The sequence below is a fragment of the Rhineura floridana genome, chromosome 3 (assembly GCF_030035675.1).
Source record: "Rhineura floridana isolate rRhiFlo1 chromosome 3, rRhiFlo1.hap2, whole genome shotgun sequence".
Lineage (NCBI taxonomy): Eukaryota > Metazoa > Chordata > Lepidosauria > Squamata > Rhineuridae > Rhineura > Rhineura floridana.
Genome location: NC_084482.1, coordinates 215551944 through 215579661, shown reverse-complemented (window position 1 = coordinate 215579661; position 27718 = coordinate 215551944). Strand labels below are relative to the sequence as shown.

At 44.9% G+C, this 27718-nt stretch overlaps 1 protein-coding gene and 1 pseudogene across 1 annotated transcript; both read left to right on the top strand.

Annotated features, from left to right (window-relative positions):
• The first annotated feature begins 392 nt into the window (after window positions 1–392).
• LOC133381647 (zinc finger protein 436-like) lies at window positions 393–26933 on the top strand. Its single transcript, XM_061620993.1, has 6 exons — window positions 393–1765; window positions 1962–2043; window positions 2598–2680; window positions 4657–4783; window positions 9009–9825; window positions 24850–26933. The coding sequence occupies exons 1-6, from the start codon at window positions 1349–1351 to the stop codon at window positions 25649–25651; spliced, it is 2328 nt and encodes a 775-aa protein (XP_061476977.1). The 5' UTR covers window positions 393–1348; the 3' UTR covers window positions 25652–26933.
• On the top strand, window positions 2162–2276 carry LOC133382578 (5S ribosomal RNA; annotated as a pseudogene).
• Window positions 26934–27718: the final 785 nt, after the last annotated feature.

The following is a 27718-nucleotide window of genomic DNA, read 5'->3' as shown; positions in this document are numbered from 1 at the left end:
CTCCAAGCAACTGTGGTTGATGCTTAACGTATCATGCTTATTGACATCATTTGGGCCTGCCCCTGTGACAGCACTGACTCACCTCCTTGCACTCTGATTGGCTCCAATCATCAGGAAAGGACAAGGAAGCATGTGAGAAGACTCTTTTCAGTGGCTAACACACTCCCATTTCATGCTGATCGGCTGGTAGGATGCTGGAGACATACCCTGGCCCAGGACGACTACACCCTAGTCAAGGGTGGGGCAGCAATACTAGCTTGGAGACCAAGATGCGTATGCAGCGCCTGATTCCTGTTTGGCTCCTGCTTTGAGAGAGAGAGAGAGAGATTGTCATAGAGAGAGAGGTGGTCCTACTGTGCAGCATGCTAAGGGTTAAAATGAACTGAACTAGACTCCTAGAGAGGAAGGGAATTGGGGGAGGAGGAAGAGGAGGGGGAAGAATCCAACAGGGCAAAAGCACCTCCCTGCAAAGTCCCTTCCTTCCTGGCTTCTCGTTTGGGGGGGTTGGGGGGAGAAAGTGGCCTTTGTTTCTCCCAAGCGCTTCTGGAATCTGGTGAGCCTCTCCCCACCTCCACCCCAGTTTTGTGCATTTGATTCAAACGGTGCCCCAGGGCTGCAGCGGGAGCACAGGAGGCCTGCTCAGCTGATCCATCCGGGATCTACTGCAACACCCAAATCAGGAAGCGGTGGATCTTCTTCCACCCCTCCTCTCTGCAAAGCCAGAAGACTCCTTTTGAGAGGGGGGGGGGCTTCCTGGCTTTGAGAGAGAGAGAGAGAGATGGGGGAGGGGTTTAAACTAGACCCGCAGTGCTGCTTTGATCTCATGGACCTGCGTCCCTAATCGTGCACCTGGAATCACTTCCTCCCTGCCCCCCACTTAGCCAGGCACAACAGTGTTGTCAGTGCTGCACCACTGAGCCGGGGCCCTCAAGACTCTGAAGGGCTGCCACTGGGAGCGTCGTCCGGCGAGGGAGGGTGCCCCAGCAGGGAAGGAGTGTTAAGGCGCAGACCAGTAGTCCAGATGCTCTACCTTCTCTCTATCAGATTGAAAAAATAGATTCATGGCCCTCACAAGGAGGGACCTGACCCACTCCCCTCCCGCCCACTTTTTGTTTGATTGTCTACAGTCACAAGTGTTTTGTTCTGGGAGAGGACCCGGTTGCTAGCCAGACTTTTTCCTCTCTCCTGATTGTGTAATAATTTCATCACAGAGCAGTATCTTGGCTTTGCAGGACTCGGTAGCACCTGTAATCAGGATAGTCTTAGCCTTCAGACAGAAATTAGAAGACGGGGGGAACAAGGAGTTCATTCACTCCTGTTGGATGATTCTGCAGTGCAGAGATCAAAGATGGAAGAGCAAGGCTCAGCTGGCCCCAAAGCAAGAAGAGGTCCCCACATCACCCAGGCAGGGAGCAGTGGGGGATTCTGGGGAAGAACTGTGCAGAAGGCCCTGAGTGAGGAGGACACCCTCAGCTCAGATGCGCAGCGCCAGCTCTTAAGGCAGTTTTGCTACCAGGATGCTGAGGGCCCCCGAGAGGTCTGCAGCCGACTCCACCACCTTTACCGTCAGTGGCTGAAGCCAGAACAGCACACGAAAGCTCAGATTCTCGACCTGGTGATCCTGGAGCAGTTCTTGACTATCCTTCCAGCGGAGATAGAGAGCTGGGTGAGGGAATGTGGAGCGGAGACCAGTTCCCAGGCGGTGGCCCTGGCAGAAGGTTTCCTCCTGAGCCAGGCAGAGGACAAGAAGCCAGCAAAGCAGAAGGTGAGAGAGAGTTTCATCTGGATAGTCCCAAGGGGCAAAAAATGTAAGGGAGTGTATCCCCCAAAAAACAGTGTAACTAATTGCTAGTCTGTTTGGTAAGCATGCAGGGAAGGATATCCCAACCCCCTGAGGCTTTTGCCCCTTTATTCCTTTTCTAATCCTCATTTGACATTCTAAATCCTCATTACACTTTCAGGTAAAGGATCTGTTTGCAGAAATGGGCACTGATTCCCCTAAGGCAGAGAAGACTCCATCGGACACCGGTCAGAGGCCACTGGGTAAGGATTAAGAGAATGCATCTCAATTTGGTCTCCCTCGGTAATTTTGAAATACATGCTTTAATCTTTCCTATGAAGACACTTCTCTCCAACAGTATGCATTTATTTACATTTCACTTTATACTCGCCATACTACCCTGAACACTCCCGATCTGATCTCAGAAGCTAAGCAGGGTCAGGCCTGGTTAGTACTTGGATGGGAGACTGCCTGGGAATACCAGGTACCGTAGGTTTAGAGGAAGGCAATGGTAAACCTGCTCTGAATACCTCTTACCTTGCAAACCCTAAGAATACATCCAAAAAAGATTCATAGGGTCGCCATAAGTCGTAATCGACTTGAAGGCATATAACAACAAACTTTATACATGGGGACCAGCCCTTTGATTTGTGGCCAAGAGCTCAAAGGGGGGAGGAAGATGCATTTTTCACACAACTGAAATATAAAATGTGTACAAACATGATCAATAGATAAGACTTCTTCTGAGGCCCTTGTGTCGCTGACTCTCTGAGAAGATCACATGCTAATGGCTTCCCACTACCTCTGTCTCTTGCAGGAGATGAAATGATTCTGGCAAGATCTCCTCAGCCCTCTCATCTTCGTGATGGAGGGGAATCAGCTGCTGTGGAGCCAGATCAGGTAGGGGGCTGGATCAGTGGGGAGAGAAGGCTGGGGGCAGCCTGAGTGCGTCTATACTTGCTCAGCTCCCTCAGTGCTTGGAATGTGGAAAGGCTTCGAAGGCCACTCAAGGCCGGCTTAAATCTTGATGATAATAATGACCAGCCACCGCACTTCAACTAGCCTTTTGGATATAGCTAGTGTTATTTATTACTATGAAGATTTTTTTTCAGTATTGTTTGTAAACTTTGTGCATGGTTTAATGCCTCAATATGACCCTCCGTGGTGCAGAGTGGTAAGCGGCATTAACGCAGCCGAAGCTCTGCTCACGGCCGGAGTTTGATTCCAACAGAAGGAGGAAGCCGAATCTCCGGTAAAAGGGGTTGAGGTCCACTCAGCCTTCCATCCATCCGTGGTCGGTAAAATGAGTACCCGGCATATGCTGGGGGGTAAAGAAAGGCCAGGGAAGGAACCGCCAATCCCACCCCATATATACGGTCTGCCTAGTAAACGTCACAAGACGTCACCCTAAGAGTCGGAAACGACTCGCACTATAAGTGCGGGGACACCTTTTTTTAATGCCGCAATGAGCTTCTAAGCCAAATATAGAAACCACTTCCACAAAGATTAAAATCGAAACACCCATCGTTAAAAGAAAACAATTTCATTACAATATTAAAAACAACATCCATAAATAACTGTGCACCAAAACAACCCCATAAAAACAACACAGCAATTAGTAGTAGATATTAGGGCTGTGCAGATTCCCTTCGACCTGCCCTGAAGCTCCAACCTGAGGACCCCCTAACGGGCCAACCGGGGACCACCCACCCTGCATCCCATCCCCAATTAGTCTGGAGATTGGGCTAATGTTTAATTCAGGATTTTTGAAAACCATTTGTAGACGCATGGCTGGGAGGAGGGCGAAGGAGAGTTTACGTCTCTTTCACGCACACACCCCGGGCCTAGAGTAAGGGGGTTCTTCGGGGTGCTCCTGTTGGCTTGTGTGCGTAGTTGTGTGAAACAGCATACATTACGTTGGAGTTAAGTTGAACAAGAAGACTTCTTCAGAGCATGTTAAGAGTCTTTATTGCAAGACATTAAGGCCAGAGGCTTAAGAGTAAATACATGTGGAGATTCTTCTCACCCCCCTTCTGGTACATCTCTCTCCATAGATAAACACAAAGACACAGCCTCTCAGCTCAGAGGCATAATTCAGAAGAACAACAACTCACATAGACTCTGTTACAACTTTCCCAGCTGTTATCAGATGGCTACCATAGCAACGACCCTGGCCGTCCGTTCCCAGACAGGACATAGACATAACTCCCCCTTAACAGTTACGTCTTCACACTTGCAGGCTTCATGGAAAACTACTAGAGACAGTAATGCCTACTGGTCACCAGCCCAACAGCTTCCCTTTTTTCCATTAAGACTGCAAAATACACATGAAATACATCTCCATAATACATAATCATACAGCCATACATTTCTACAATACCTCTTGCAATACATTTCAGTACATTGCATTTTCAGTTCAGTACAGTTCAAAACTTTATTCACTCACACTTTGGTTCATTCCAAGCCTTGTCACCAGTTTGCCAAATTTCTCCTCACACAAAGGCTTGGTCATTATGTCAGCCACCATGTTGTTAGTGTCACAAAATGTTAGGTTAACAAACCCCTGCTGCACACAATCCCTTACGTGAAAGTATCTGACACTAATATGTTTTGTTCTCTTGGTATGAGCTTCTGATGTGGCTATCTTAATGCAGGTCTGATTGTCTTCATATACAGTAATCGGAAATTGCATATCAATTAGTAAGGGGGTTCTTCGGGGTGCTCCTTCACAAGTGGTCTCTTGATCCTAAAGGGCATCAAGCAGGAAGGAAAGTCAGGCGATGTCGGGCTTCTACTATTCAATGCGGTAGACATGCAGCCCTAGGAGATAATATTTATGCTGTCTATGAAGAGCTAATGTTTCCATTTCCTTTTAGGGCCCAGTGTCCTTTGAGGATGTGGCTGTGTCTTTCACGGAGGAGGAGTGGGCACTGTTGGATCCTGACCAGAAAGCTCTGCATACGGAAGTCATGGAGGAAAATTGTGGGATCGTGGCCTTTCTCGGTAAGGCTCCCTGGTGGACCATAATATCTGCTTTGGAATTCAGTTATTTATATCTGTGAGGAATCCCAACGTTCTGGTTCACAAGCACCACCTACAGCATCTGGGATTCTAACCCCCTGCAGTTAACCTTGAGCTATGGACTGTTTACTGTCTGAATACGTGATCAGACTTTTGAAATAAACATTTTAGAGAAGGTGGGGAGATGAAACTAGTTACTTTCTGGTTGCCCACTGGCATCAGAGATGGAGCAGGTCTCTTGATTCCACCTGGAAAGGGGGCAGGCTGTACTAATCTTAGATCCCCATAAATATGTGAGGCTTTTGGTTTCCTGCAAACATCAGGTCAGGAGTCCAAAGATGCTCTTTCAGAAGAAGCCTTTTGCCAGGAACTCTGCCACTGTTCTGAAATCCAAGTCTCTGTTCAGGCAGGTAACATTTAACCAGCAATGGTAGATTGACTGTTATTTTACTTGCAAACCTGTGTTGCGTTTGATGGTTGCCCCCCTGTTTCTTCCCATTTTCTTTTCCCCCCCAAAAAAACATTTTTATTGGTATTTTGATAGTTGACCTCACTGTGTTTTACAGGCAGTTGCAAATTTCATTTATTTATTTATTTATTTATTAAATTTATATACCGCCCCATAGCCGTAGCTCTCTGGACGGTTCAGAACAAACAAAACCAGTAACATACAATTAAAAACCACATATCATCAATTAAAATAGGTTAATTATACAAAAGTTAAGACATAATTAAACACATATTAAATGCATATTAAATACTAAAATCCAGGAATGTTAGAATGCTAAAATGCTAAAAATGCTAAAATGCCTGGGAGAAGAGGAAGGTTTTTACCTGGCGCCGGAAAGATAGTAATGTTGGCGCCAGGCGTATCTCATCAGGAAGAGTATTCCATAATTCGGGGGCCACCACTGAGAAGGCCCTTTTTCTTGTCGTCATCTTCCGGGCTTCTCTCTGAGTAGGCACCCAGAGGAGGGCCTTCGATGCTGAGCGTAGTGTACGGGTAGGTTCATATCGGAAGAGGCGCTGCCTCAGGTATTGTGGTCCCATGCCGTGCAAGGCTTTATAGGTTAAGACCAGCACCTTGAATCGAGCCCGGAAACATATAGGCAACCAGTGCAAGCGGGCCAGAATCGGTGTTATATGTTCGGACCGTCTGGTCCCAGTAATCAGTCTGGCAAATGGACTTCCAAGTGATGGATCTCAGTGGCCATCAGATGATAAGGTCTGAGAGCCCCTTTGAGAGCAATGTGAGGTTCCTGATGGGGAACTCCTCAATGCAGCCAATCCCAGTGGGGCTCCCTGTCAGGGCTGATCAACTGATGGGTACTGAGAGAAAGCTCCGCTTGCCGAGGAACAATTAGGAGTGCACTTTAAGCTCCCAATCATTTCTTTGCTGCCACATCTTTACCTGCCCACGCTGGAAATCAGAGGTCTGGGGAAAACATCCTCACACACTACATTAGGATGCTGGTGGGCCTAATGATTCCTGAGGGCCAGAGGGCCCCCATTGCTGTGTTACCTGTAGAGTTTATCTATTGGCCGTGGGATCTGCTGCATGCCAATGAAATCCTCTGCCAGTGACTGATGGGGTCTACCTTCTTATCATATTTGTATATTTCCATTTGAAATAGTCAGAAGTACCTCATTCTAGTGAATGCACAGGATTGGGGGTTGACATGACTTCCCTTTGAACCTTATGGCCCCCCAGAGCTCCACTTGTCAAACGTTGTGCTCACCTAAGCGCACCCTGTCTCTGAGCATAGAAGATATCCATAGGGGCAGATCAAAAGAGGAAAATCCCCAAGACTAGGGACATCGAGCCTCTGCTTAAAAGCCTCTACAGGAAGGGGAGACCGCTAGTTTCTGAAGCAGCCCACGCTACACATTTCAACCCGGATCACTCCCCTTTCAACAACATTCATGGCTTCCCTGAACCAGAATCCCAGGAGCCATAGTTTGTGAGGGGTGCTGGGAGTTGTTTAGAGACCGACCCATCGTCCCCTCCCAGAGCTACAATTCCCAGAGCTCCTTGGGAAGACTGTCTGTTTTTGGAGATAAATAAATAACTTTTCTCTCTGCTGTTCCTCCCTTTTCCCTGCTTTTTCAGGCAGGCAGGCAGGCAGGCCTGACAATAAAATAAATGATGAAATTCATTTGCTCTCACTAGTGGGTCGTCTAAAGTGTTGACTAATTTAATAATTAAACCAGAACTTGCAGACACAGATAACGTTTAAAAATGTTGTGTAAATTTGTATAACTATTGGCAGAGAACGTCAATGGTCTGAGATGCGTGTGTGCCAGTGTGTGCGTTTACCGAAGTGGCAGGTTTTTATCAGTTCAAGGGGGCACAAAAAAAGGCGAGAGGCCAGGATTTTTTTCTGCAATAAATGTCATTCTTTGTTTTTTGGAAAAATATTTAGGGTGGCCAGAAACATTTTAGGGGGTCATGGCCCACCAACCCCCTCCTACGTTTCTAGTCCCCCCATCAAAATGTTCCTCTTGACCTATCTCTGGGGAAGCCTTGAAGTTCCCCTGAACTCTCCTGCAGGTTGAGAGAGAAGCAAAGAGGGTGGTGGGAAGCCAGGCCAGATGTTGCTGCCCCTCCTGTTCTGCTGGGGGGGGCATTTGAGCAGAATGACCGTTGCTGGAACCGGAGTGTGTCCTGTGACGGGAAGGTGGGGCTGGGGGCTCCAAACCAGACTCAGCTGCTGCTTCTCACTCTGGACTACCTTATCGCAAGCGACAGCATCCCCCCTCCAATATTGATTTATTTTTCCATTAATACCCCCCACTTTCCTCCCAAGAGCTCCAGGGGGTGTGCATGGGTCTGTCCTTCCCCCATTTTATCATCACAAGAACCCTGTGATGTAGCTTAGGCTGAGAGGAGGTGACTGGCCCTCAATATCAGTTAGTGTGGAAGATTTGAACCCGGGACTTCCAGGTCACAGTTCAGCTCTCTAACCACTATGCCATACTGTCTCTCCATGGGGAGAATGGAGTGTAGGTTGATATTCTCAGCTGGTTGAAAACTAAAATGTAAAATAAGCCTCAAGTTAGAAAGAGATTTCCTCTAAATATCAACAGGCCCAAAGTCACAGAACAAGACCTTAGAAGCCTAGAGACAAACGCATCAGAAGGAGAAATAAGAAACACAATTCAGGCACTGGGAAATTAAAAAGCTCCTGGTCCAGATGGATTAATGAGGGAATTCTAAAATATTTGCAGAACTATTAACACCACACTACTTAATAATGATAAGGACCCATTAGGACCCAGGCGTCTGATGGATCCAGATGGATTCCTGAATGCGCTTGGGGATTCTCTGGAGCAGGCCCCCGGCCGCTCGGTTGAGACCCTGGTGGAGGGGTGGAATGGGGTGGAATGCTACAATCACCGGGGCATTACACCAGGTGGCTCCAAAACGCCCTCTCCCCCCTGAATAGAGCTGAGACAGCACCATGGTATACTCCACGGTTGCGAACTCTGAGGTGGGAAGTGAGAAGGCTGTTCCAAGCGGTCCGGAGCCTGGTCAGTCCAGTTGCCCCGGAACTGATGGATCATGTTAAGGCCTCCTGTGATGAGTTTCTCAGATGTGATGGCATCCACCCGAGAGTTCTCAGAGAACTCAAATGTGAAATTACTGATCTGCTAACTCGAACTTTGACAGTTAAACTCTGATATCAACAGAGCTCCCAGAAATATGTTTTCAAAGTACAAATCATGATATAACGATACCTTGCGGAACGCCTCTTCCGATATCAACCGGCCCGTACACTACGTTCTAGTACGAAAGCCCTCCTCCGGGTTCCAACTCATAGGGAGGCCTGGAGGGTGGTGACAAGATCTAGGGCCTTCTCAGTGGTGGCCCCCGAACTATGGAACAGTCTCCCCAAGGAAGTGTGCCTGGCGCCGACTCTGTTCTCTTTTCGGCGCCAGGTTAAAGCCTTCCTATTCTCTGAAGCATTTTAATCTAATTTGATTTAATATTAAAAATGTTATTGTATTGATTTTAGACTGTATTATTTTGTATTATATTGTGTCATTTATTGTATTTCCTATGTTATTCTATTTCTATGTTCACCGCCCAGAGAGCTATTGCTAGTCGGGCGGTATATAAATTTAATAAATAATAATATAATAATAATAATAATATTCACAGGATTTCTCGACAGCATTTTATCTCCTTTCCTTTTCATTCCCTCAGGATACATCTGGGGGGTCAAGGCTGAGGGAGAACCATCTGAAGTATCACTGGAAAAAGCTGAGGAGCAAGTGCAGGAGCAGAAACGGAGGAGTCAAGATGGAGGAAAGAGACAAGAGGAGAGACAGACTCACACAGGGGACGAACCTTATCAATGCTTGGAGTGTGGAAAGATGTTCAGGTGGAGTAGCAACCATATAGTGCATCAAAGAACTCACAGACAGGACAGACCTTATCAATGCTTGGAGTATGGGAAGCGCTTTAGTCAAAATAGCACTCCTAATTCGCATCAAATATGTCACACAGTGGACAAACCTTATAAATGTTTGGAGTGTGGAAAGAGCTTCAGTCAGAGTGGCCCCCTTACTTCGCATCAAAGAACTCACACAGGGGACAAACCTTATACATGCTTGGAGTGTGGAAAGATGTTCAGGTGGAGTAGTGCCCTTACTTCGCATCAAAGAACTCACACAGGGGACAAACCTTATCAATGCTTGGAGTGTGGAAAGAGCTTCAGTCAGAGTAGCACCCTTAGTAAACATGAAAGAACTCACACAGGGGACAAACCTTATCAATGCTTCAAGTGTGGGAAGAGCTTCAGTCAGAGTGGCACCCTTAGTGAACATGAAAGAACTCACACAGGGGGCAAACCTTATCAATGCTTGGAGTGTGGAAAGAGCTTCAGTCGGAGTAGCAACCTTACTTCGCATCAAAGAACTCACACAGGGGACAAACCTCATAAATGCTTGGAGTGTGGAGAGAGCTTCAGTCAGAGTAGCACCCTTACTTCGCATCAAAGAACTCACACATTTCTTTGGAGGTATTTGTCGGCAAAGGACTAATTTCTAGCAACAAATCATAATATAAATACCAAACTTTTATTATGTGTTTACTCTTTTTTTAAGGTACTCCTATAATGCTTTGCTTTTCAATGTTATGTTGTTAGGCCAGGGCTCCTTTGGACAGCTGAATAATTTGTAGGGCTGTGCACAGGATTTGGCCGAATCACAAACCCAATCGGGTCGATTTGTGAAGTGTCCAGATTGAGTTGAAGCAGCTACAGATGTCTACCGAATTGATCAGCTGGTGTTGAATTATTTGTAGAGATTTGTACAGATCTATAGCTCAAAACAGTCTCTATTTAAGCCAGAAAGACAGTCATTGTACAACTTTCAGCGAATACGGAAGATGCCACTCTTCACTCTGGCCTTTGACACCTGAGATGTATATTTTTAGGATCCACCCTATTTTCTGTGATGTTGTTTAGGTTGTTTTAAACTGCTCTTAATCATTTGTTTTAAAATTGTTGTAAACCGCCCTGGAACTCTGGGTGAAGGGCGGGAAATAAATCCTTATAATAATAATAGTCCACCAGCCTGTTTTCCTTTGGCTGGTTGTCGCCTGCCTGCCCATTTGCCTGCTTCTCGCCCTCACCCATCTGGCTGGCTTCAATCTCCCCACCCCTTTCTTGAGTTGTTGTCACTCTTCCCACCTCCTTTCCCTCAGGCAAGCAACCCATCTAAACACTGAGCCTTTCTCCATCTTGAGGACAAGACCCATTGGGAAGGAAAGGAGAAAGGTGCCCTGCTGCTGTCGTTGGGTGGTCCCCAGCCCCAGGGAAGGTCTGATGAATGGATGGGTGAATGATGGCCTCCCAGAGCAGCCACAGCAGTGGGGGGGCATAAGGTGGTGCTGTTGCCACCTCCTCCTCGTCGCCAGCTACTTTGCTGGTAGGGGTTGGTGGGTGGCACAGGTGAGGCAGCTTTGTGCCCCTGGCTTCCACCAGTACGCACTGCTACCACTGACCAAGAGAGGGAGGGGCGAGACGTGGGGACTTCAACGTGGTGGCAGCACAGCAGTGGGAGTGCTTGCTCTTCAGAAGCCAGGGAGCCTCAGGCACCGTGGGGCTGACACTGGGGTCTTGGGCTTCCCTCAACCTGCTTTCATTGGGTGCACATACACACTCCATTGCCAGCGTGGTGACAGATGAGTACAAATGTACTGAGAGATCCACTGTTTTCATTGACTGTTTCTGTATCTGGGGTATCCCAGGTGCTCCCTGCTAGATGGCGTGTCCAGGATTCTGTGGCCGCCCACCCCATGGGGGAAAGGACAGGGAGAGAGACCCGGATGGAGAACTTTCACTCTGTATCAGAAGATGGGCTCAAGAGCAGGCAGCCTGCACAAGGATTCCCCACCCAGTATTGCAGGAGTGGGAACCTGGTTAGCTCCAAGGGCCACATTTTTGTCTTTGTGAAGTTGCCTGATTGTCAGGTGTGTTCTCCCTCCCAGCTATCAAGATGCCTTGTGCCAGGTTCCCAGGCATGCAACAGCTAGGTGGCTGTCGGGCGCTTTTGAACGACAGCGCAGGGGGCATCACCAGCCCTATGCCTAGGCAGTTTGGGAAGCTCCATGCACGGGGCTGGCAAAGTGCGGCTTTCTCCCCTCTTCATCAGGTGACAGGGAGAGAGAAGCAAGCCTGCATTTTCTTCCTTCTCAAACTGGGGGGGGGAAGTAACGAGCCCAGTGCCCTTCAACATTTTTATGAATGGCTTGGATGAGATGCCGGGAATGCTTATCAGATCTGCAGATGATACAAAATTGGGAGGTATAGCTAATGCCCTGGAGGGCACAAGCAAAATTCATATGGATCTTGATAGGGTGGAGCACTGGGCTGAAAACAACAGGATGAAATTTAACAGGGATAAAGTTCTACAGGTAGGAAAAAGAAATGAATTGGAGAAGAAAACGCTAAAGACAAGTGTCTTCCCCTAAAAGATTAAATGAGCCCATAATGATTTCATAATCGATGGAGGGAGACCAAATTGAGATACATCCCATCAATCCTTACTCAGTGGCTTGGTGAGATCTGATTCATTTCTGAAAATATTTTACCTCAGTATTTTACATCAGGTATATAAACGGAGGGCCCGTTCAAATACCTTTAGCCAGAGTTAACAGTAAACTGGAGAGGTTTTGAGGGAATGTAAAAGGTAGGGGTTAACAATGGGCAAAGGGAATGTTTTATTCTGGGGAAAGAAATTATGTCTCATGGGAGACAGGTATACATTCTCACCAGTTCCCTGAAAGAAACAATGGAGAAAACGAGTGTTGGCTGAGAAAAATGAGACCTGTAACAGTATGACAGAAGTAAATACTCCATTCAATCTGTTGCCTAGCAACCAGGGAGAGGCCCAGTTTTTTGATACAATAGCCTTAGTGCCTTCTAAAGCCCCAGCTCAAGTAGACAGAGAGTTTAAGGTGTCATGGAGGTGGGAAATAGAGTAGGAAAGGGAGGGGAAAAGATTAAAGCTCCCCTACAGCTATTGCCCTTAATTGGGAAAACCTTTTCTAGAGTGGCTGTGCATATATAGTAGGTCCATTCACAGAACCTACTCAGAGTGGGAAACATTTTGTGATTAAAGTGGTTGATTTTGCAACTTGTTTCCCAGATGCTGAAGCTCTCAGAAACATTGGTGCTATGTCAGTGACATAGGCCCTCTTAAAAATATTCTCTCGTTTAGGAACTCATTCACTAGTAGGCAAAAAACCTTGCGGTTTAAGAATGTACCTATAGCCCACAGATATTTCTATCAAACTTTAAAAAAGCAGGGAAATTGGGCAGCTATAGTGAATGCACCAGGGGAGCAGGAGACCTGACCTCTTTTGAGATATTGGACTGCCCTACAAAGTTGTCAAAATGCAAACAATTTGGGTTGGTCTTGCTGTGTAGCTTGGAAGAATTTGGTAACTCTGAGCATTAGGAAGGAATAAAGCATCCAGTAGCCTATATTAGTAAAAAATGGAAAGAGAAAAAAATTACGCTTCCATACAAAAAGAGTGCTTAGCAGTCATCTGGGCACTAGAGAAGATCCAGCCTTACATCTGGAGCCAGAGGTTCCTCATACAGGCAGATCATCACACTCTTCTATGAAGAAGAATCCCAATGAAGAATCCAAATCAAGACTAAATACTGGTTAAAAATACTCTTTTCACCTGTGGGTCTGGCCCTGCCCGTATTGTCAGACGTTTTCCAGTCAAGATGGAAGAAAGCCCTAACTACGAAGCTTACAAGTCTGGGATTCTCCTACTCCGCTATGGTTATGCTAGGCTTTTCAAAAGCGCAGATGACCATTCGTCAACGAATCTTAGACGTTGATTACCAGAACCATCTCACCCTAGCTGCCGCTAAGCCCGATCTCAGATTCAACACAGTGGCTTTTACACCTGCGCATTACTTGGCTTCTCTTTCTACCCCCAGATTTAGAAAATCATTCACGCCAGCCAAGTTTAATGTATTACCATCAGCACTCTTAGACGGCAGATATAAAAAAAACCCATTTGCTGAGCGTGTATGCCCCTGCGAGGCGGGTGCAGTTGAATCCGTGAACCGTGTCCTACTGGATGCCTCATTTTATGTCAGCTATCTGACTAAATCCCCCAAGTCTCATCCAAGGTTGCGAGTTTTTGTGCTGCAGCTATTATATGTAGAAGAGCACTGTTAACCGAACAGCCCACACAAACTTGAGAATTGATTTTTAACTGAGCTTATTTTACCATGTAAAATGTTTACTCTGTATTAATGCTTTTAAGATGATTGTGATTTTTTACTTTCATGCTGGTCTATGACCGTAATAAACCAATTCAGTTCAATTCAACTACTGCAAGTTGGGTCCTGGAAGCTGCAAGGATACCAAGCAGACATTCAACATGAAGCAGGAAAGGCAAATGTCATTGCAGATGGATTGTCCAAAAGGGAGATTGTAAATTCTACAATCAAGTAAGATTCTTCAATCAGCTCAGGACTGAGTACTGGTATCTGGGACTGTGGTACAGGTTTGGGTTTGGAGCAGGGTTTTTTTCCCCTTTTACAATGGATCATCTTACTATCAAGGACTTCTGTTAAGGACTGTTGTCTTTGTTGAGAGATTGGACTCTCTTGCAAACCCTACGGATAGAACTTGGTGGGGTTAAGTTTAGTTACAAGTCAAAACTATATATATATATGCTTAAAACTCTTTTGAAATTGTGTTCAGGTAAGAAAGTGTCAATACAACGTTAGTAGGTGCAGATGAGGTATGACTGACAGGTGGGAGGTGGGTGGGAGTGAGAATTCCAAGGGGAGTTTTAAAAAGAAAAATGTTGGGGCTTGGCAGTTGTTGGTTGGGGGAGTTCGGATTAGGGATCAAGAAGAGAACATCTATTCAGAAGGGATTGGGTTTGGGGGGAGGTTTTCATTGGGATTAGTGGGGTAAGACAGTAGGTAGAATAGGGACATTAACAACTTATTTATTATAACACTTAACATCTTATATATATTCAAGTTCATTTGTTTGATTCAAACCCCAAGTTTCCTCTTGGTCAGGAGTGTTACCAAACTAAGGTCCTATTCTACATCTTTGCGTATACCAATCTTACAGACAGATTACACCTGTGGTCACCTTTTTAGGAGAAGGTGGTGGGGCTGAAGCTGGTGGATCAGAGGGCCTATCTGACCTAGGTGGAGGCGTGCTTCCTGGGGATTTCCTGATCCAGGTGCTTGGGAATTAGGAGGCGGTAATCCCAACATACAGGAACATCACAGTGTCCATTTCTGCAAAGAGATCCTTTCCCCGAAAAAATCATGAGGATTGAAAACGGAATGGCAGAGTCTATCCTTCCTTGGATGCTTTCAAGGGAGCTTGGGCAATCAGTAGAGTACTTGGGGATAGCCTCCATCATATTTTGAACCATAAAGGACAATAATGGCAAATGAATTCTCACTTGCAGACACTCATTCCGATTCTTCTGTGCCTGGTTTCTTCTGTGTGATCAGATGGATGACTTGTATCAAGAGTGGGACAGGGTAAATGCATCTCTTCTGTTACCTGTTTCTGTGGCTTTTGATACTGTTGACGATGGTATGCTCCTGGACCAGATCTGTGGAGTGGATATTGGGAGCACTGTTTGATGGTAGTTCTGTTCCTACCTGCAGGGTCATGACCAGAGAATAGCACTGGGGGATTCAGGATCATGTCTTGGCCCTATGATCTTTGTGCTATCCTGTCACCTTTGTGGTATCTTTGGGCACAATCCTGTCACCAGTGCTGTTTAACTTCTGCATGACTCCATTGGGAGCTCTCAGGAGGATTTTGGAGGCAAAGTGTCATCACTGTCTTGATGATGTACAGGGATAGCCTGGCTGTGGTGATTCATGCATTTATAACCTTGATTATCGCAATGCACTCTATGTGGGGCTACCCTTGCACCTGCCCCAGAAGCTCCAGCTGGTGCAAAATGCTGCAGCTAGACTGTGGATAGGGGCACACTACTACCAGCACATAACTCCAGTGTTTAAAAGTTTGCTCTGACTGCACATATGTTATGGTACCAGGTTCAAGATTCTTGAATTAATTTACAAGGCCCTTAACAACCAGGATTTCTTCAGGACCATCTGAACCCTTATATCCCAGCCTGACCACTGAGATCTTTGCGGGAGTCTCTGTTGGTGCCCCCCATGGCTCACATGCATGGCTCGTAAGAACTAGAAGCTGTGCTTTCAGTGTAGCAGGTCCAAGCCTGTGGAACTTCCTCCCAAGTGGGATCACACAGATACCATCTGTGTTGAACTTCAGGGGCACGTCTATGACTCCCTGGTTCCAGCAAGCATTTTATGGTAGTGTTTGGTTTTATGTTTTTATGTACATCACTTCAATATTGATTGATTGATTGATTTGATTTGATTTATATCCCGCCCTTCCTCCCAGCAGGATCCCAGGGCAGCAAAAGATATATAAAGCTTTCAATAAATAAATAAATAGATAAGCAGTAGGATAATCTCTGTCTAAGCAGGAGCCAAAGAAGAACCATGGACTGCACACACAGAGGGGAGTTTTGGCCTCTCCTGGCCTGGTGGGACTCCTGCCACTTCAGCTTCCCACAGGAACCTGGCAGTGTGGAGGGGCAAGTACAGATGACAGCAATTGACACAGCCTGAGCAAAGGCTGCCTACACATCTCCCCCACCCCGAATCCTGGGAACTGTAGTTTACCCCTCTCAGATCTACAATTCCCAGCACACTTAACGAACTGCAGTCCCTGGGATTTCCCCCCCCCCGGGGGGGGGAAGCGCATTAAAGGCATGCTGTGTACGAACCAGAGACCAAAGAAGCGTTGAGCCAGAGCTGCCCCACTCCCCAAACTGGACATAGTAGACCACAGCATGCAAATGGAAACCTGAAGTAGAGTGCTGTTTTCCTTGGGCAAAAGATGGAGACAGCAAAGAGTTAAAAGCGGTGCTGTGGGGCAGGGAAGGAAAATCTCCCGAAGGTCCCTTTCAGCATCTGAGGGCTTCTACATGCAGCCCAATGCAAAGAGGGCACCCAGACTCCGCAGTCCCCGTTGCAGGAATCTCCGCGAATCTCCTAGTGAGGGAATTTGGGAGGAGGGGAGAAGTCGATCAGAACTCCTCTCCCACATTTGCATGGCTAGGTTCGTTTGGGAACCTGACGTGTCGGAAGTCTTAGCAAGAGGCCAAACCTCCCATCTAGGTGTGCAATGCAGGTTTCCTCTTTGGATCCTGCTTTGAGAGCGACGGGGGAGAGATGAGGGTTCCTGCAGCTTGGCTGCCTAGGGGTTAAAACTAGATTCCTAGAGAGGGGCGTGGTCCTGCAGAAGAAGAAGGAAACACCTTCCAGCAAAGTCGTTCTTTCCTGGGTTCTCACGGGGGGCGGGGGGGAGTGGCCTTGCTTTGACCCTCCCAAGCGCTGTATCGGTGGCCCTTTGGGGATCTGGCGAGTCTCTTTCCTCCCCCTGTTTTGTGCATTGGGGTGAAAGGAAGGGGTCCCAGGGCTGCAGGGGGAGAGTGCCGCCCCAGGCTCCTGCTGAGAGGAAGGGCAGGATATAAATCGATTGACCGATTGATAGAGGGTTTGCTCAGCTTATCCATCCGGGATCCACTCCAACAATGGTTCCTTCTCAAACTGGGGGGAGGTAAGGAGGGGGGCACTGCAGGGCACGGTCCTGGGTGCAGGGATCTTTAATATTTTTATTAATAACTTGGATGAAATAACTTTCAATCGGGTAACAACAAAATATTTTATGCAGGAAATGAGTAATTAAGAAGAAATGGGGTTGCTGCTTTAATAGTGAGAAGTGATGTAGCAAAAACAATTACTGAAGTACTTGAAGAGTGCTATCATATCTCCCCTCGGCCATCTCTTCTCAAGGCTAAATGTGCCCACTTCTTTCAGTATCTCCTCACAGGGCTTTGTTTCCAGTCCCCTGGTCATCCTCATTTCCCATCCATTCCTGTTTGTCTGCAACCTTCTTAAAATGCGGCATCCAGAACTCGATGCAGTCCTCAAGATGAGGCCTAACCAATGTCGAGCAGAAGGGAACAAGTATTTAATATGATTTGGAAACAATGCTTAATGCAGCCTAAAACAGCATTTGCCTTTTTTTTGCAGCTACATTGCACTGTTGACTCATATTCAGCTTGCTATCAACAACTATTCCAAGATCTTTTTTACATGTAGCATTCCTGAGCCAAGTGCTGTTGTTGTTATGTGCCTTCAAGTCGATCATGACTTATGGCGACTCTTGAATCAGTGACCTCCAAGAGCATCTGTCATGAACCACCCTGTTCAGATCTTGTAAGTTCAGGTCTGTGGCTTCCTTTATGGAATTAATCCATCTCTTGTTTGGCCTTCCTCTTTTTCTATTCCCTTCTCTTTTTCCCAGCATTATTGTCTTTTCTAGTGAATCATGTCTTCTCATTATGTGTCCAAAGTATGATAACCTCAATTTCATCATTTTAGATTCTAAAGATAGCTGTAGTTTAATTTATCTTTTTCGCAGTCCACGGTATCCTCAAAGCTCTCCTCCAACACATTTTCAAATTAGAGGGAGTGTGCACGGCAGGAAAGGAGTGGTAAGTCAAAGGGCAGTAGGGCAGATGCTGCACCTTCTGACTCTTGACTGCTTTAACCTGCGGCCCTCACATGAAGGAATGTGGCCCCCCCGTGCTAGCCAGACACATCCACACTTTTTCCTGTCCTGAAAGTGTAATCATTCTATAACAGAACAATGTCTTGGCTTTGCAGGACTGGGAAGCACCTCTAATTAGGAGATTCGTAGGCTTGAGACAGAAATCGGCATAAGACAGAGGAGTTCCTTCAGTCCTGTTGGGGGCTTCCTTCATGCACAGATAAAAGATGGAAGAGGAAGACGCATCTGGCCATGAAGCAGGAAGATGCTCCTATACCACCAAGGCTGGCAGCAGTGAGGAATTCTGGGAAAGAACCATACAGCAAGGCCTGGGTGAGGAGGACACCCTCAGCTCAGATGTGCACGGACTGCATTTCAGGCAGTTCTGCTACCAGGAGGCCAAGGGCCCCCGAGAATTTTGTAACCGACTCCACAATCTCTGCTGTCTGTGGCTGAAGCCGGAGCGACACACAAAGAACCAGATCCTGGACCTGGTGATCCTGGAGCAATTCTTGGCTGTCCTTCCAGCAGAGATGGAGAGCTGGGTGAGGAAATGTGGAGTGGAGACCAGTTCCCAGGCGGTGGCCCTCGCAGAAGGTTTCCTCCTGAGCCGAGCAGAAGACAAGAAACAGGCCAAGCAGCAGGTGAGAGCATTTCTTCAGATACTTTCAGGGGACAAGTTACATATTTTAGTTAGCAGATCAGCAATTTCACCTTTGAGTTCTTTGAGAACTCTCGGGTGGATGCCATCCGGGCCCGGTGATTTGTCAGTTTTTATATTGTCCATTAAGCTTAGAACTTCCTCTCTCGTTACCACTATTTGTCTTAGTTCCTCAGAATCCCTTCCTGCAAATGTTAGTTCAGGTTCAGGGATCTGCCCTATATCTTCCACTGTGAAGACAGATGCAAAGAATTCATTTAGCTTCTCTGCAATCTCCTTATCGTTCTTTAGTACACCTTTGACTCCCTTATCATCCAAGGGTCCAATTGTCTCCCTAGATGGTCTCCTGCTTTGAATGTATTTATAGAATTTTTTGTTGTTGGTTTTTATGTTCTTAGCAATGTGCTCCTCAAATTCTTTTTTAGCATCCCTTATTGTCTTCTTGCATTTCTTTTGCCAGAGTTTGTGTTGTTTTTTATTTTCTTCATTCTAATAAAACAGGAATTATTACCAGTCTCGCCTCTGTTTCCATTGACGTGCTCTGGACAGGACAATACCATGGACTGCGAAAAGGACAAACAATTGGGCGTTAGAACAAATTAAACCAGAACTGTCACTAGAAGGTAAAATGATGAAACTGAGGTTATCCTTCTTTGGACACATAATGAGAAGACATGATTCACTAGAAAAGACAATAATGCTGGGAAAAACAGAAGGGAGTAGAAAAAGAGGAAGACCAAACAAGAGATGGATTGATTCCATAAAGGAAGCCACAGACCTGAACTTACAAGATCTGAACAGGGTGGTTCATGACAGATGCTTTTGGAGGTCGCTGATGTTGGTCAGTGAAGCATGCTGTGAGACTCACAGACAGGGTTTTTAGTGAGAGAGTGAAACCTGAAGCAGAAGGGTTAAGCTGGAAGGACAGAGCGCCAGGTTTGCCAAGGTCAGCAGCTGGCTGGCAAGCAGATAAGGAGGGATTCTTGCAAAAGCTCAGTGTGGGGGAATAGTCGTTTGTGGAGAGAACTGTGTCTAATGTCTTTTGCTAAGTAAAGACTCTTACAAGAAACTTGCCTGGCCTGGCTTATTTACTGTTCTATGCGACACTTGGATTTCTTCCTTGTATGATCTATATATGCACACGCCAACAGGGGTTATGGGCCCAGCTTATCATACAAGGTAACGGGTTCGAGAGTCGTTGACGTGACGTTGTTGCAGAGAGAAAAGAAAGTGCAAGAAAGAGGCAAGTAAGAGTGGACAACATGGCTGTAAACCTGTCATCCGGGATGCCGATGGAGAGACTGAATGCTGTAAACTACTCCAGCTGGAAGTGGAGAATGAGAGCAGTTCTGATTATAGAGGATTTGAATGATGTCGTAGAAAACCCCCCTCCGGCAGCTCCTTCAGCAGCGTGGTTGAAGAAAGATGAGAAAGCGAAGGCTTTTATTACTCTGGGGCTGTCTGATTCACAACTGTTGCTGGTGAGTAATGAGCCGACAGCTAATCAAATGTGGGAGAAGCTAAGAGCCGCTCATGTGCAGCAAACTGCAGGGAGCAGGCTGTGTTTAGCACGGAAACTTTATCAGATGCGTTTTACAGATGAAGTGACTATGACAGAGCATCTGGCTGAATTTCGTAGATTAAATGCTGAGCTGCAAGATAGAGGAGTGCATCATAGTGACATTCAGATGGTCTATATACTGTTATCTTCATTTGATCAAAAATGGGACGTCATGGTCTCAAGTCTGGAAAGTTTACCAGACGGAAATCTAAATTTGGACTTTGTAGAACAGAAACTTCAACAAGAGTGGAATAGAAGACAAGAAAATAAGAAAACTGAGTTAAAAGAGACTGTGGCTGTACAACAACAACAATATCAAAGAAACAGGCAAGAGAATAAAATATGTTACTTTTGTGGGTCCCGTGGACATATACAGAGACATTGTTTAAGTAAGAAGAGAAATAACAGGGACTTTGGAAGTCAGAGAACAAGCGTGAACTTTGTTACTAAGGAGGACAATAAACTAATTAACTCTAAGTGGCTTCTCGACAGCGGAGCGTCTAATTGCCTAATCACAGACTCTAGTTTATTTTACACTTCAAAGCCAGTGCAGGAGAAGATTTATCTGGCTGACGGATCGACTCAGGACGCAATTGAAAGAGGCACGCTCAGGTTGAGTACTTTGGGAACTATATTGACAGATGTGTTATTGGTTTCTGGTTTAAAATATAACATTCTATCAGTAAGAAAATTGGCTCAAATAGGTTGTAAAATTACATTTGAAGGGGATAGATGTGTTGTGAGAAAGGATGGTGAAATATGTATGCAAGGGAAATTACAGAACCAAATGTTTATGGTTGAGTGCACTCTTGATAAACCCACGTGTGCCTGGATAGGAGTTAATAAAAATAAACATGAAAATTGTTTACATGAATGGCACAGAAAATTGGCACAAGCACATTTTGAAAAGGTGAAAAACACCCCAAAACATAGTCAAGATTTGAAATTAACACATTGTGAGCATGTGGATGAATGTGAGGTATGCTATAAAACAAAAATGACTGTGACTCCGGTAAATAAGAGCTGTGAAAGCACGACCACTAAACCCTATCAGCTCATACATGTGGATTTGGCTGGACCTTTCCAGTGCTCAAAAGGTGGAGCAAGGTTTTATTTAGTGATTGTGGATGATTTCTCCAGATTTACACATGTATTCTTATTGAAAAAGAAAAGTGAAGCAGAAGAGAAATTAAAGGCATTTATACAGAGGACAGAGACACAATATGGGGTTGTTATCAAGAATATTAAATCAGATCAAGGTGGGGAATTTACCAGTAATTCATTTAAAACATATTTGGAAAAGAAGGGAATAATACAGAGTCTCACTGCTCCCTTCAGCCCATCCTCCAACGGAACTGCAGAGAGGAGGAACCGGTCATTGCAGGATTCAATGAGAGCCATGCTAGCAGATGCAGATATGAATAACACTTATTGGGGTGAATGTATTCTGTACACTGTTTATATTCAGAACCGTCTTGTGCACAGAGTGATAGGCATGTCTCCATATGAGACGTTGACTGGAAGAAAGCCCAGGGTGAAACACATAGAGTGTTTTGGGGCAAAATGCTGGGTACATATTGCAAAACAGAAAAGGCATGGGAAATTAGGCTCAAGAGCTCAGGCAGGACGCATTTTGGGATTTCAGAATTCATATTATAGAGTTTGGTTGCCTGAGAAACAACAATTAGTGTTAAGCAGAAGCATAAAGGTGATAGATAAACCTTGGAGAGACAGTCAAACAGTTATCCTTGAGGGTGCAAACAAGCAGGAAGCAGCAGATGTTCCTTTTGGGCAGCAAATTCCATTAAGAACTGCATTGACTGATCTAATACACGGTGGCAAACGTACTGTAAAAAGGCTGAGAAGTGAAGACATGGCAATGCAAGATACAGAAGTGCCAAGTACAAGTGCAGACACAGGTGCAGGTCCAAGTAAAATTGAGAGTGAGGAAGAAATGGAAATAGATAATGTTAGGAGGTCAGAAAGAAAAACAAAAGGACAACCACCTCAGAGATTCACATTTAATGTTACACATAAGAATGATGAGACAGATGAATATCCGGTAGAATGGGAAAAAGAAAGGCCAATAGATAAAGAAACAATGGATCTCATGTGGAAATTTTGTATTGAGGAATGAAATATAAATGTATTATCAAATAAAAGTGAACAAAAATGACTCTGTGAAACTTGTGTGAATAAAGGAATAAAGAAACAAAAACTGAACTGAAAATGTAAATAGAAACTGTAAGGAAACAAACCATGTACTGATATGTATTGTAATGAAAAGTTAATATTGTAGAAATGTAATAATGAACAAGTAAGTTTTGTAATCTGTGAGTCTCAGGTGGGGGCTGTTGGTCAGTGAAGCATGCTGTGAGACTCACAGACAGGGTTTTTAGCAGAGAGAGTGAAACCTGAAGCAGAAGGGTTAAGCTGGAAGGACAGAGCGCCAGGTTTGCCAAGGTCAGCAGCTGGCTGGCAAGCAGGTAAGGAGGGATTCTTGCAAAAGCTCAGTGTGGGGATAGTCGTTTGTGGAGAGAACTGTGTCTAATGTCTTTTGCTAAGTAAAGACTCTTACAAGAAACTTGCCTGGCCTGGCTTATTTACTGTTCTATGCGACACTTGGATTTCTTCCTTGTATGATCTATATACGCACACGCCAACAGCTGATTCATAGGGTCGCCATAAGTCATAATCGACTTGAAGGCACATAACAACTGCCATTGTTCTGAAATCCAAGACTCTGTTCAAGCAGGTAACATTTAACTAGCAAAGATAGTTTGACTTATTTTACTTGCAAACCTGTGTTGCATTTGATGGTTGCTCCCGTTTGTTCCCATTTTCTTTTCGCCAAAAAAACAACATTTTTATTGGTCTTTTGATAGTTGACCTCACTGTGTTTTACAGGCAGTTGCAAATGGACTTCCAAGTGATGGATCCCAGTGGCCATCAGATGATCAGGTCTGAGAGCCCCTTTGAGAGCAATGTGAGGTTCCTGATGGGGAACTCCTCAATGCAGCCAATCCCAGTGGGGCTCCCTGTCAGGGCTGATCAACTGATGGGTACTGAGAGAAAGCTCCGCTTGCCGAGGAACAATTAGGAGTGCACTTTAAGCTCCCAGTCATTTCTTTGCTGCCACATCTTTACCTGCCCACGCTGGAAGTCAGAGGTCTGGGGAAAACATCCTCACACACTACATTAGGATGCTGGTGGGCCTAATGATTACTGAGGGCCAGAGGGCCCCCATTGCTGTGTTACCTGTAGAGTTTATCTATTGGCCGTGGGATCTGCTGCATGCCAATGAAATCCTCTGCCAGTGCTGATGGGGTCTACCTTCTTATCATATTTGTATATTTCCATTTGAAATAGTCAGAAGTACCTCATTCTAGTGAATGCACAGGATTGGGGGTTGACATGACTTTCCTTTGAACCTTATGGCCCCCCAGAGCTCCACTTGTCAAACGTTGTGCTCACTTAAGTGCACCCTGTCTCTGAGCATAGAAGATATCCATAGGGGCAGATCAAAAGAGGAAAATCCCCAAGACTAGGGACATCCACAAAAAATAATGGGACTTCACAGCGGAATAACTAATAATGTTTATTTCATACACACTGAATTCTTGGTTACATAATAACATACATTCCTTGCTTTAGCCACTTTTGTTGTTGTTATGTGCCTTCCAGTCGACTACAACATATGGTGACCCTATGAATCAGCAACCTCCAGCAGCATCTGTCGTGAACCACCCTGTTCATATTTTGTAAATTCATGTCCGTGGCTTCCTTTATGGAATCAATCCATCTCTTGTTTGGCATTCCTCTTTTTCTACTTCCTTCTGTTTTTCCCAGCATTATTGTCTTTTCTAGTGAATCTCAAAAGTAAAGCAATATAGTATGATATGTCAGGCTGTTACACAAAGGCTGTTCAATAAAACATCAGTTAGCATTAATCAAGCTTCAAAGCATGTTGTTATGCTATAATATAGTCATATATCAGAATTCCCAGAATTGGATGAAAAAACTGCTCTCTTTAAACCTATGGGGCTTCTTTTTAACACATAGTACTCTGATGAGAAACCTGTTTCTAATCAATACTCAGTAAGAGCATCTTAGGCCGTCACACATAGCTTCTAACAGCTCTGGAGAGAATGCAGCATTGTTCCGTTTATCTGCACAACAATCTTGTGAAGTAGGCTAGGCTGAGAGAGAGCGATTGGTCCAAGACCATCCAGTGAGATTGATCTCTGAGCCGGAAGCTGAACCCAGGTCTTCATGGTCCAAATGCAACAGCTTGTAGCATACCAGCTGTCCATTAAATAGAGGCAGTTAACTCTCTAGTTAGATTAGTCTCCCATCTGAGTCCTTTCCATTCGTTCTTTATCACAAGTGTTCATTGGCATAGTTCAATAATTCAGGGTACCATTTCTTCCTACCGCTGCAATCGTTTTCTTTCTTTGTTGCAGAAAGTGACAAATTGAAAACCAAGAATAAGAGAGACCATGACAAAGTTAACACAGTTGGGGAGTGTGGAGAGAACTTAACTCAGAATTCCAAAAACAGAATTCATACCAGGGTGAAACCATATGAATGCTTGGAATGTGGACAGAGCTTCTATCAGAAGAATAAGATGACTTCCCATCAAATAATTCACAAAAGAGTGAAACCTTATCAGTGCTTGGAATGTGGAAAGAGCTTCCATCAGAGACACCATCTCACTTCCCATGAAAAAGTTCACAGCGAGGAGAAACCGTATCAATGCTTGGAATGTGGAAAGAACTTCCGCTGGAAGGAAACTCTCACATCCCATCAAAGAAGTCATACAGGAGAGAAACCGTATAAATGCTTCGAATGTGGAAAGAGCTTCAGTCGCAGCTCCGGTCTCACATCCCATCAAAGAATTCACACAGGAGAGAAACCGCATCAGTGCTTGGAATGTGGAAAGAGCTTCAATCACAGCTCCCATCTCACTTCCCATCAAAGAGTTCATACAGGGGAGAGACCATATCAGTGCTTGGAGTGTACAAAGAGCTTCAGTCGGAGAGACAGTCTCACTTCCCATGAAAAATTTCATAGCAGGGAGAAACCATATCACTGCTTGGAATGTGGAAAGAACTTCAGTCGGAGATATCATCTCACTTGCCATGAAAAAGTTCACAGTGGGAAGAAATCATATCAATGCTTGGAATGTGGAAAGAACTTCAGCCGGAAGGGAAGTCTCATCTCCCATCAAAGCATTCATACAGGAGTGAAAGCGTATCAGTGCTTGGAATGTGGAAAGAGCTTCCATCAGAGACGCCATCTCACTTCCCACGAAAAAGTTCACAGTGAGGAGAAACCATATCAGTGCTTGGAATGTGGTAAGAGGTTCAGCTGCAAGAGAAATCTCATTTCACATCAAAGAATTCATACAGGGGAGAAACCATACCAATGCTTCAAATATGGAAAGAGCTTCAATTAAAGCTCCGATCTCACATCCCATCAAAGAATTCACACAGGAGAGAAACCGTATCAGTTCTTGGAATATGGATAGAGCTTCAATCAGAGCTTCCATCTCACATCCCATCAAAGAATTCATACAGGGGAGAAACCATATAAATGCTTTGAATGTGGAGAGAGCTTCATTCACAGCCAGCATCTCACTTCCCATCAAATAATTCACACAGGGGAGAAACCATATAACTGCTTGGAATGTGGAAAGAGCTTCAGTCAGAGAAACCATCTCACTAACCATGAAACAGTTCACAGCGGGGGGAAACTCTATCAGTGCTTGGAATGTGGAAAGAACTTCGGCTGGAAGGAAAGTCTCACTTCCCACCAAAAAAACTCATGCAGGAGGGAAATGATAAATACTGTGGCAGCTGGTGGTCACTGGGCCTGGCAGGGCTGTTATGAGGCCATGGAGGCACCTCCAATGAGGTCACAGAGGTTTAGGCACGTTGTGGGGTGGTTATATACTGATTATGAAGAAGGGTTCAGTCTCAGGGTTCACTTGTACCTTTGTGTGCAGAATTGCTCTTTAATTGCTTTAATATTAAAAATTACCAGTTTGCTTGTTTGGAAAAGCAAAGGAAAGCACAGGAAGAAGAGGTGCTGGAACAAGAAAGTATAAAAAATTGTTGTTTTGTTTCCTCAAAACATTGTGCCTTAAGGACATAAAAAAATGGCTGCTTATTTGCAGTCCAGGAAGGGGAAATACTGGCAATCAGAGGAGATAAGGTGCTTTTTCAGTTTTTTTCAGCTGAGGGAAGGCAAGTGGAAATCTGGCAAGCAAACCCTAATAAGCGCAACGCTATTCTGGCATGTTTCACACAAATGTCTTGAGGCAGGATATGTCTGGTCTCCAGGCCAGGCCCACTCACAATTTAAGTTATATATAAACATATATTTGAAGTTGTTCAGCGCCATAGGGGGTGCCTCTGGCCAACTCAAGGAGGTTCACATCCTCTGGGTTGCCAGGGGAAGCTGAGACGAGAGAACAGGAAGAATTAACCTTAGCATTCTTATATAGTAGAAAATTGTTCCTTCACACCATTCTGTGTTGCAGTGTAATTTTAATGTAGTATTTTTTGCAATGTAGATATTATTTCCTCTTTCTGTTCCTGTTAGTGTGCACTTCCGTGCCTGTAAGAGTGGTGTTCAATGCTAATTCTACTCAGAGTAGACCAATTGAAGTTAAAGGACACAACTAACTTAGGTTCATTGATTTCAATGGGTTAGTTGAATATGAATTCAGCTGATCCATTGAATGCAACCCTTGGATTTTGCATATGTTAGCTTTTACATCATATAAAAACTAGGCAATGCCTTTCCTAATTTCCTTGGAGGCATTTGTTGGCAAAGGACTAACCTATTGTAGCAATAAAGGGTTTTTAAAACTAATATATAATATTAATACCAAACTTTTATTATGTGTTTACTCTTTTTTTTAAGGTTCTCCTATGATGCTTTGCATTTCAGTGTTATGTTGTTAGGCCAGGGCTCCTTTGCACAGCTGAATAATTTGTAGGGCTGTGCACAGGATTCTGGTGAATCACAAACCCAATCGTGTCGATCTGTGATGTGTCCAGATTGAGTTGAAGCAGCTACAGATGTCTACCAAATTGAACACCTAGTCTTGATTCATTTGTAGAGATTTGTACAGATCTATAGCTCAAAACGGTCTCTATTTAAGCCAGAAAGAGAGTCTCAGCAATGTAGCAATTACAACACCATGTAAGGGGAATTCCAGGATATGGAAAGGTTGAGAAGGTTAGAATGCTGTGACCAATCTCCAATCACAGTGCTTGGGTGTGTGTGTGTGTGAAGGCTAAAAATGCAGAAATGTTTTGTAAGTTCTGCCTCTTAGAAATGTTTGGTGGGAGTTTGGTGGCAGTTGTTCAGTTTGTATATGTTTTATATTTTTTCCTAATCAGTTCCAAACCCATTCATTTACATATGTTTTCTATCTGATTTTTAAAAATTTTATTCCCATTGCTAAGAATTCTTATTACTCTTAGTGGGCATCCTTAGCCACAGCTTTCTGAAT